The 11,352-nt window shown below is 47.6% G+C and overlaps 1 protein-coding gene across 2 annotated transcripts in view; it reads right to left on the bottom strand.

Annotated features, from left to right (window-relative positions):
- Positions 1 to 6,997: 6,997 nt before the first annotated feature.
- LOC139351209 (RAS guanyl-releasing protein 2) overlaps positions 6,998 to 11,352 on the bottom strand; it is a 34,332-nt gene continuing 29,977 nt past the window's right edge. Inside the window, exons 15-17 of one of the 2 annotated variants that reach the window (XM_070992989.1) lie at positions 10,945 to 11,103; positions 10,188 to 10,250; positions 6,998 to 8,849 (exon numbers count right to left, since the gene is read on the bottom strand). In XM_070992989.1, the coding sequence (XP_070849090.1) occupies positions 10,192 to 10,250; positions 10,945 to 11,103 (218 nt within the window). In that variant the 3' untranslated portion in view covers positions 6,998 to 8,849; positions 10,188 to 10,191. The remainder of the gene's footprint in view (positions 8,850 to 10,187; positions 10,251 to 10,944; positions 11,104 to 11,352) is intronic. The other variant, XM_070992990.1, reaches the window with a different exon arrangement.

The raw sequence follows: 11,352 nt of genomic DNA, 5'->3' as shown, positions 1-11,352 counted from the left end.
TAAAGTGTTAATTCAAATCTAATGTAATCATTCATGTTCTGCAGTCATAAATCAACTCATTAACCTTCACTACACAGATAAGCAATATCAAACAAATGAATGAATGACTGAATCAAGGTCAAAAAGCTACAAATGCTAAAAACCATTGAAGTGCTCTGGACTGAAAGCAGACTGTTTGATGCATTCAGTGATGAAATATAGCTCACCTTTCACAGAGATGATAGCCTGCATTTAGAGAAAAACTCTGCCATTTATGCATGCATACTTTTATAGCCCATCATACCTGCGCTTTCATGAATATCTAAGACGTAATGCTATATGCCTCCTCCTTGAACTGCCACCTTATCGTGGTGGAGGAGTTTGAGTACCCGAATGATCCTAGAGGCTATGTTGTCCGGGGCTTAATGCCCCTGGTAGGGTCTCCCAAGGCAAACAGGTTCTAGGTGACGGGTCAGACTAAGAGCAGTTCAAGAAGCCCCTTATGAAAGAAATTAAAGCAAGGAAGCGTACGTCGCCCGGATTGGCGTCACCGGGGCCCCGCCCTGGAGCCAGGCCTGGGGTTGGGGCTCGCAGGCGAGCGCCTGGTGGCCGGGTCTTTGCCCACGGGACCCGGCCGGGCACAGCCCGAAGGAGCGACGTGGGCCCGCCTTCCCGTAGGCCCACCACCCGCAGGAAGGATCAGAAGGGGCCGGTGCTATGTGGAATGGGTAGCAGTCGTGGGCGGGGGCCCCGACGACCCAAATCCTGGACAACGACTCTGGCTATGGGGACATGGAATGTCACCTCACTGTGGGGGAAAGAGCCTGAGCTAGTGCGGGAGGTTGAGCGGTACCGGCTAGAGATAGTCGGGCTCACCTCCACGCACAGTCTGGGCTCGGGAACCCAACTCCTTGAGAGAGGCTGGACTCTCTTCTACTCTGGAGTTGCCCGCGGTGAGAGGCGGCGAGCTGGTGTGGGCTTGCTTATAGCCCCCCAGCTCAGCCGCCATGTGTTGGAGTTCTCCCCGCTGAGCGAGAGGGTCGCTTCCCTGCGCCTTCGGGTTGGGGATAGGTCTCTCACTATTGTTTCGGCCTACGGGCCGAACAGTAGCGTAGAGTACCCGGCCTTCTTGGAGTCCCTGGGAGGGGTACTGGAAAGTGCTCCAACCGGGGACTCCATTGTTCTGCTGGGAGACTTCAATGCTCACGTGGGCAGCGACAGTGACACCTGGAGGGGAGTGATTGGGAGGAACGGCCTCCCCGATCTGAACCCGAGTGGTGTTCTGTTATTGGATTTCTGTGCTAGTCACAGTTTGTCCATAACGAACACCATGTTCGAGCATAAGGGTGTCCATCAGTGCACGTGGCACCAGGACACCCTAGGCCGGAGGTCAATGATCGACTTTGTAGTCGTATCATCTGACCTTCGGCGGTATGTCTTGGACACTCGGGTAAAGAGAGGGGCTGAGCTGTCAACTGATCACCACCTGGTGGTGAGTTGGATTCGCTGGCAGGGGAAGAAGCGGGACAGACTTGGCAGACCCAAACGTACCGTGAGGGTCTGTTGGGAACGTCTGGCGGAACCCGCTGTCAGGGAAGTTTTCAACTCCCACCTCCGGGAGAGCTTCAACCAGATCCCGAGGGAGGTTGGAGACATTGAGTCCGAATGGACCATGTTCTCCACTTCCATTGTTGATGCAGCCGTCCATAGCTGTGGCCGTAAAGTCGGCGGTGCCTGTCGTGGCGGCAACCCCCGAACCCGGTGGTGGACACCGGAAGTAAGGGATGCCGTCAAGCTGAAGAAGGAGTCCTATCGGGCCTGGTTGGCTCATAGGACTCCTGAGGCAGCTGATGGGTACCGGCAGACCAAGCGTGCGGCAGCTCGGGCGGTTGTAGAAGCAAAAACTCGGGTCTGGGAGGAGTTCGGGGAGGCCATGGAGGAGGACTACCGGTTGGCCTCGAGGAAATTCTGGCAAACCGTTCGGCGCCTCAGGAGGGGGAAGCAGCTTTCTGTCAACACTGTTTACAGTGGAGGTGGGGAGCTGTTGACCTCGACTGGGGATATTGTCGGGCGGTGGAAGGAATACTTCGAGGATCTCCTCAATCCCTCTGTCATGTCTTCCGTAGAGGAAGCAGAGACTGGGGACTTGGAGGTCGATTCATTCATCACCGGGGCTGAAGTCACTGAGGCAGTTCGCAAGCTCCTCGGTGGCAAAGCGCCGGGGGTGGATGAGATCCGCCCTGAGTACCTCAAGTCTCTGGATGTTGTAGGACTGTCTTGGTTGACACGCCTCTGCAGCATCGCGTGGCAGACGGGGACAGTGCCTCTGGACTGGCAGACTGGGGTGGTGGTCCCTCTTTTTAAAAAGGGGGACCGGAGGGTGTGTTCCAACTATCGGGGGATCACACTCCTCAGCCTCCCTGGTAAAGTCTATTCCAGGGTACTGGAGAGGAGAATCCGGCCGATAGTCGAACCCCGGATTCAAGAGGAACAATGCGGTTTTCGTCCTGGCCGTGGAACACTGGACCAGCTCTATACCCTCCACAGGGTGCTTGAGGGTTCATGGGAGTTTGCCCAAACAGTCCACATGTGCTTCGTGGACTTGGAGAAGGCATTCGACCGTGTCCCTCGCGTCATTCTGTGGGAGGTGCTCCAGGAGTATGGGGTTGGAGGCCCTCTGTTGAGGGCTGTACAGTCCCTGTACAACCGGAGCAGGAGCTTGGTCCGCATTGCCGGCAGTAAGTCGGACCTGTTCCCAGTGCATGTTGGACTCCGGCAGGGCTGCCCTATGTCACCGGTTCTGTTCATCATTTTTATGGACAGGATTTCTAGGCGCAGCCAGGGGCCGGAGGGGGTTCGGTTCGGGGGCCGGCAGATTTCGTCTCTGCTTTTCGCGGATGATGTTGTCTTGTTGGCTTCCTCGAGCCAGGACCTTCAGCATGCGCTGGGGCGGTTCGCAGCCGAGTGTGAAGCAGCTGGGATGAGAGTTAGCACCTCCAAGTCCGAGGCCATGGTTCTCGACCGGAAAAAGGTGGCTTGCTCCCTTCAGGTTGGAGGAGAGTTCCTGCCTCAAGTGGAGGAGTTTAAGTATCTTGGGATCCTGTTCACGAGTGAGGGAAGGATGGAACGTGAGATTGACAGGCGGATCGGTGCAGCGGCTGCAGTAATGCGGTCGCTGTATCGGTCTGTCGTGGTAAAGAAGGAGCTGAGCCGAAAGGCGAAGCTCTCGATTTACCGGTCAATCTACGTTCCTACCCTCACCTATGGTCATGAACTTTGGGTCATGACCGAAAGAACGAGGTCCCGGATACAAGCGGCTGAAATGAGTTTCCTCCGCAGGGTGGCGGAGCGCTCCCTTAGAGATAGGGTGAGGAGCTCTGTCACCCGGGAGGAGCTCAGAGTAGAGTCGCTGCTCCTCCGCATCGAGAGGAGTCAGCTGAGGTGGCTCGGGCATCTCTATCGGATGCCCCCTGGACGCCTCCCTAGGGAGGTGTTCCAGGCATGTCCCACCGGGAGGAGGCCCCGGGGAAGACCCAGGACACGCTGGGGTGACTACGTCACTCGGCTGGCCTGGGAACGCCTCGGGATCCCCCCGGAAGAGTTGGAGGAAGTGTCCGGGGAGAGGGAAGTCTGGGCGTCCCTGCTCAGACTGCTCCCCCCGCAACCCGGCCCCGGATAAGCGGAAGATAATGGATGGATGGATGGATGGTAATGCTATATGCACCAAAGCGCTGGTTTTAATCTTTAAAAAAAACAAAAACGAGGGAATGAAAGGCAAAGGGATAACAAAGTAAGGACAGGGATACGCTTGTTGCCTTTGTCTTTTCTCGAGGAACTCCTGACCACAGTGCTGACCTGGCCATAAAGGTTGTATATAGATAAGTCAGAGGGTCACACGATACGATAAACGGGTCCATCAGTCAAAACACACTTGCCTGCTGCTGCGATTTACTTCCCTCCCCCCAGATTCCTCTCACTGTCCTGCAGCCTCAGGAATATTAAATATGTAAGCGGTGCCCGCTGCAGATGTGATGCCATTGATTTTGTGTCAATCCCCCGGGCTGCAGTAACTTGATTTGGTATCAGCGATGGCTAAATGAGACTTCTCCTGGCAGGAGCGGAGAGAATGGGAGAGGAGGTAAAGGGTTCACAAGATTCTCTTTTCCTAAGCTCCACAAAGCACCTCGGTCTGTGTTGTCTCCTTCCTCTTGATACATCAGAGCATTCGGTGAAGTATAACACATAATATTGGGTATTGTCTCCTCTCATTAAAGTCATTAAAAAGCCTTTAAGTATTGAAGCCGCAGTATTAAACCTGACGATAGTGTTCCTCTTTAATTTTTTAACGTTACACAGTAGAGCTAACAGGTCAGGGCCACATCCCACTGGGTTTCTTTAGCATAAGTTAAATTTTCTTAAAGCAATATTCATCATAACTGATTCTACTCTAATGAGGATTCCAAACCCCCGACAGTGCTGAGTGCTTCACCAGAGTCAGCAATGAGCTTACTGCAATTAAGGCTGCAGCCTTCTCAAAGAGCTCCTTCGACTTTGTGAGAGACTGTTTGCCCAGCTGTTTCTTAAATGTGGACAAAGCCAGATAAGCAGTTTGAGTGCTGGAGGCACTTTCACGGGAGCCCATTTGACTTGTATTACTTGCGATCAGCTTCATTTATGCTGTTTGAATTTTGATTACTTTGAGGTGTTTGTGGATGACAGGTTAAGAAAAAAAACAAACAATTTCCTTTTTCCCCAGCAAAGTCAAGACAAAAAGAAATAGAGAGAGAGAGAGAAAGAGAGGGAGAGAGGGGATTAAACACAAAGCACAACTGAGAATCTGCATGCAAAATGTTGTACCTGCAGTAATATTAAAGGGCTTTCCTCAGTTTGTCTGTGTGTGGGCAAAAGAGAGACTGTAAACTGTCATCTTATGAAAAACAAGCATGTAGTAACATTTCATTTGATTTGTGTGTGTGTGTGTGTGTGTGTGTGTGTGTGTGTGTGTCCGGTATCTGCTTGTGCGAATGCATAGGTTTGGTTTTATGGGAAGTAACATATAAACAACAGAGATGTAGTGCTGTTATCTGCATTGTGATGCTGCATTGTGATTCACCGTAAACCCTGACAGAGACTCTGTTTTGTGCCATATCACTGGCAGTGTTCCCACATTCCTGGTAGGAATCCGTGCTCGTCGCACGTGCTCCATTTAACAGCTCAACATTGCCACCAAGTGGTAGCTCACGGCCACGACCCCACTTTGGCATGAGGTTAACAGCCCCAGATGTTTGCAGTCAGCGCTCCACAAGGGGACAGCATTGTGGATGCAGGTGTCACGACGGGTTCACAAAGATGAGCAGCCTTCAAATCACAGCAGAGCTTGGCGGTGGTCCCGGTTTTTGATGAGTGGACATCAAATCGATAATCTGTTCATTAGTCCTACAAGAGGAAATCTAAAAGTGATGTGCTGCTCAAACAAATCAATATTGCATGTAGTTACTCATTGTGCCAAATCCCTTTCTCTCTCCATGATAACCTTTTATGTGTATCTATAGCTGCTAAAATGCCTACCTGCCAATATCACTGGCACAAATAGCCTTCTCTATAGCCTATCAGGCTGATGTGCATTGCAATCTCTGTCTAATTGCAAAGGGCTATAGACCTGTACCATCTGTTAAGGGGCAAAATGACATCTTTGCCAGAGTGCATTTCAACTATCATGTCTCAAATCTTTCCTTTCCTTGCAATCAAGGTTGCAGTGTGACAGTGCTAACAATGAGTGAGGTTATTTCCCCCCCGCCTTCATTACAATGTAATTAGCTGCGGTGCTATTCAATTTCCCTCATTTCAGGCTTTTCAGATCAATATCATGCAGTCTGCCTGCTAAATGGCTGTGCTGCTAGGAGGGCTGTTCTATAGCTGTATGGGAGGCATCAGTCAGTCGGCTAAAAGAGGTGTTCAATGCTGTAGTAGGTGATGACCACACACACTTTAAGGTGCAGTCTTCCTCTCTGTGTCTACCCTGAATGGACCACGATTGAGGTAAAGACACAAATCTGGGCATTGGTGCTCCTTTATATGTGGAGCCTGCATATCTTCCTTTCCTCCTCCTTTTAGTGGATTTCTTTTGGTGCTTTGACATTGAAATCAGCTCCACTGAAGACGCAAATGGCCATGAATGGGATTTTCTTTGTCTATTTATCATTGATGGGTGTAGTATTTCCTTGCTGGTATAATAGACGGCTACTTGAAAAAAAAAAAGAATGAATCACACTCGCATAATCATGCGGTCAACGCAAAGGCATCTGTGTGTGTGACCAAGGTCGATAGGCCAAGCAATGAACACATCATCTCTGCAGTTCATCAGCTCATTGTTAGCTAACACAGGCCCACATGAGAGCAGTAAGCAGCATCATAGCACTGGATGAAATATGAGCCGACTCTATGGGTGGACATAGCCAGATCAATGTCCTCCCATTGAACCAAACAGAGAGTTGGAGCCAGGCAATCAGAGGCCCAGACTGACTCCATCTCTGAGAGTAACTAGATGTGGCATCGACTGCAAGGCTCATTCAGGGCTGGTTATTAATGTCTATATAGACAGTCGGAGGACACTGGATCATAGTCACATGAAGGATGGTAGAATTCCACGGTGGCAGTTGTAGAATCGATTTCAACATCTGGACTGTCTGTTTGGCGGGGATGTGGTTAGAGATTTTGTTGTGTTGTAACTACTGCTGGACTGTCTTCTGTTGGAACGGGTGGAGTCGTTAGTAAGTTACCATGGGCTATTGTAATCATATTCTCAGAAGCTTCTTTGCATTAAATGTGGGAAAACTAAATCATCTAACATCCGCCTCACCCGCGGACCACTGTCGTTTTATTCAGTCAAACTGTTGTATTGCGCTTTCAAAGCAGGGACAGACTGAGGCAGTACAACAATAACAGCACGGCTGTTGTTAAGTGAGCCTCATTTCCTAAATGTCACCTTTTCAAGAGAAAAACAGCTTTGAGAGGAGCTGGACGGCTGTATTTCCCAAGTTAAGTTTAATAACCTAAAATCTGCAAAGTTTTCCAGAGAGTAATTCTTACACATTAATTCTTCAAATTACCAGCTTTCACCTGAAATAAACAGTATTAACAGTTATGGGAGTTAAATTTGACGTAAAATTGACTGTATGTTCCGATCAAAGCAGCTGCTAAAAGCTGAAAATATCTTCTGCTCAAATCAAAGTGGAGACATGTGAATGATTAGGGATAAAAGGGAAAGCATAGCCACTGACTGAATTCCTTGTTTTTTCAGTATCATCCTCATCAGTCACAGAAATTCTCAACCAGAACGCACATTAGAGTGATGCCTGCTGCATTTAATACTGGGGAATCATCTGGGACCACAAGGATTAGCATGACATCAGTCTGAAAAATTCATTCACAGAATGACAACAAACATCCTTCGTCAGGCAGGGAGTGACACAGAAGGACCGGCAGATATTTAGCTATTTATCCAGAAAAATAAATACCAGCAATGTGAGGAGTCTCATTCAATGACGAACCAGCAGTTAACATACAGTATGGCACTCGAAGTCTGAATTCATCTCTCCACAGGCACAAAGCAACAGAAGCATCTCCTCTGGGTGGAATTTCAAGACTTCATGTTTCCTAAATGAATGATAACTTGGCGTGCTGCATTAAAAATATGAAAACACCGGCCGGAGAATAGAGCCATGAAGGGAGAAGCATGCAGGGTAAAAACAGCAAAATACAACTTGCATCAAAACAGATTCTCTGGGTAATAATATAACATTTATATGCTGCTGTCAAATGAAAAGCCTCATTACTCCAGCTTTGGGATTTTTCATGGTACATATTTGGTTATTTTATTTTTATCGACAGTCTCAGAATCACAAAGCTCATTTAAAAACTGAAGGAGAAATCAGTGGGAAGTTAACCGTTTTCCTGCTCTCAGCTGTCAACATATTTACTGGGAAAGATGAGTTCTTCATCTGACAGCAGCAATTCACTGTTTCTGCTACATTCACAGTACTGCAAGAGGATAGAAAATCCGTGCACTGGTACAAGACAGTACTGTATACTGAAACAACACAATAGCAATAACTATTTGACAGTTACTGATATTCAGGTAAACATGACAAAATATAACATTGTTCAAAGTCTGTCTTAGTTGTAACTGCCCACACGGTCATTTCAGCTGTTCCTTTTGTTGGCAAAATGGTTGCTTTTGTCATCAGGCTTCAGACAATCACCACAAATCAACGGTATTTTATCTGACATCAAAATTGGTCCTATTATTGGCCCATTAAAATCAAAACAAGATGATAAACGATAAAGCATTGGTTCTCAGATGAAGACAGTAGTTTAGCCTGGGTGGCAGGTTTCTTGGCAATAAGAGCACCTCTTTTATGTTTTTGAAGAAAAAAAACTAGACAGCCATTCCAATTTGCAGCAACATGCGCTCAAATTATGCCCCTCAAATTATTTCACAATTCACTGACTTAAACATTCCACGATGAAAATACAATTTTGAGGATTTTTCTTTTTTTTTTCCAAATACATAGGAAGTTTTACAATAACACTCTTGACCAACATTAAAATGCAGAAATTTTACATAGAAATCATACAAATACAGTATATTCCATTCACATTGGTCGTCACATTCATGTGAGTTAGCTGGAGTGGAGTTGCTGTTGCAGTATGTGTCCACTGTGTGGCAGCATGTAGGTATCCTGGCTTGTGTTCAGTGCAATTTGTCCTCAGTGTTGAGGGCTGTAAAACTGACATACTGTAGCACATTCTGCTCTGCCTCCCGACTGTTTGCTGATTTGGCTTCTTGCTCACCAACCGTAGGAGGGATTCTAAAATAGAGGGGTGGAGACTGTCACTGACCTGTTCATCAAAATCACACTTCAGTTCAAGGCTCCTGCATGTGTCTGGTAGTACAGGTTTAAAAGCTGGAGGCCATGAACACACATCAGAGCTGTGATAAAAGTGTAGAATGGCCCTGGCAAGGCTGAATCACCAGCTGTGAAGCAGGCAACAGCCCTGGGACCCCAAACCTCCGGGGGCCCCTGAAAGCCCCACGCTCACTGTGTGTCAGTTGGTTTGTGGTCATCTTACAAAGAACAAATTGTTTTGGGAATAAGCAGCATTAATTATAACATTAAGTGAAATAATAAAGGGCCTTGAGCTGGCAATTATCTTGTGTATGGAAAAATATAGTTTTAAGAGCTTTATTATTTTAGTTGATCCTGTCTGGGACTTATCCCTTAAAACATTTTTATTTAATCAAATTGCCGCAAACTAATAGCTCATTTTTGCCCCAGGGTCCCATATTAGGCTGATCTGGCCATGCTTAGGCCTGTTCGGTCCTTAGTTCATCATTTGGCCCAACATTGGCCTTAATAATAATGATGCAGTATCTTTACACCTTTATTATTAAAGTCACTGCATAACTTGGCAAATCAGGGGTTCCCAACATGGGGTCCCGAACCCCCCAAGGGGTCACAAGATAAATCACAGGGGGTACAAGATGAAAGGAAAGAGGAACATTTTTCAGTTCAAAATTAGGTTTCATTTTTTCCTGTTTTCTCTAATCACTGCTTTTGTCTTGTAAAATACTGATTAGTTTTATCTCTGGAGCTCTGTAAAAATTGCTCCAAACAATCTGAGGAGAGAAAATTGCTCTGTGATGGAGCCGCTTGCAGCTCATACTCATAAGCAAGCTGCGATGAGAGGCTGTAAGCAGCCATTGCTGTGTTTTAATGGGTCAAACAGGTTGGTAGATGATATGATATCGAGGTATTTCCTGTGCAGCTACGCTTTATTGAGCTCATGACTCCTGACTATTTGCTGGCCAGGCACAGTAACTTCCTGCACTGGCTGCATGGCAATGTCACGGTGATGACAAGACTCCAGGAAGCTACTTTTCCCAGCCAGGAAATAGTCCAGCACATCACCTCTGTAAAAGCCCAACACGTGTTTCACGCCTTCAAAATAGTTAAAGTCTGACATTGGTTGAGAGTCAAGAGTCAATTCTTCATGGGACACCGGGAGTCATTCTGGATAAAAAAGTAACTAAAGTAAAAATTCATAATGAACTCTGAAGGCGAGCAGGCACGCCAAAAATGTCAATGCCGATCATAGTTGGAGTGAAGTGAATAATGTGAGAACAAGTGACAAGAGGACTTGCCTACCTGGTTATAGGTGTACATCAAACACTCCTTCCTCCACTGTCTCTATGTCCTCTTCAGCAATTACTGGAAATGGAGGTCAGAGTAAAGAAAAAAAGAATAGATTGGTCAATCAAATGAAACAGTGCCTAAAGCCGATGCAATCCGTGGCCTTTGTCTGCTTACCACTCTTATTCACTTTCTTTGCAGCATTGTCGAGCCCATTGATCGGGCAGATTCACACTGGCATAGAGCAGAGCAGGCAGGGTGCCATTTCTGATAAAGCATGAGTCACTGGCCTCGCCGCGGTGGGCCAATCATACTTCCATTGCAAATTGCACTCCATTGTTTGAGAATCTCGTCCAAATGTCAGTGGCCCATATGCTTGGAATGGAAGAAAAACTCACCCTTCAAAAAGTCGACGCTCAAGTGCTGAAAGTGCGTCGGAAAAATTCCCGTTCCTCTAAGCTATACTTTTCTGAGAGGATGACTGCGTTAGATTGTTTTAGAAAGGAAAATTCTATCTTATTATATATCTTATTCTGCCTGCATTTTCTTCTGAGGATTTTTAGGATTGCAAGGGTGTGTTTCATGGGGACATTACTGCACTTTGTAGTATCTTTCCTCAAATTAAGAAAGCCAGTGAAATTGTTTTATGCTGCGTGCATGTCATATGGAATGTGACAGGCATTATTTATTTGTATATCACATCACTTTGTACATCACTTGAGGATCCCACAAGCCAATGTAGTGTACATGATGTTGATGCAACACCACTCACCTGTGTTCTGCAGGCTGGGTGGGGTGTTGGCAGGTGGAGGGAAGCTGTAGGATCTGGCCTGGAGAGCAGGCGGCGTCTCGTGGCTGATGCTCTTAGTCCTCTTCCGGCACTCGACAGCCAGGCGGCTTCTGCAGGCCTTGTGGCAGTTCACCCCGCAGGCTGCCGCCGGAGCGTTCATTTGGAAGGAGAAGGACGACGGCAGAGAGAGGTGACGGGAGAGGCGGAGAGGACGTGGGGGTCGTTGGAGAGGGAGGGAGAATCGCCGAGAGAGGAGGCGAGACCGGAAGAAGGGAGGGGAAGGCCAGGAGCGAGAGGAAGATGGGGAGCATGGGGGAGAGAGAGGCAGAGGGTCAGACAGAGGGACGGGTGCAAACAGAAACATCGGGGCAAACGGAAGAGCCAGTGGCG

The sequence above is a fragment of the Chaetodon trifascialis genome, chromosome 23 (assembly GCF_039877785.1).
Source record: "Chaetodon trifascialis isolate fChaTrf1 chromosome 23, fChaTrf1.hap1, whole genome shotgun sequence".
Classification (NCBI taxonomy): Eukaryota; Metazoa; Chordata; class Actinopteri; order Chaetodontiformes; family Chaetodontidae; genus Chaetodon; species Chaetodon trifascialis.
Note: the sequence above shows the minus strand (reverse complement) of the source record. Positions and strands in the feature narration are given on the sequence as shown.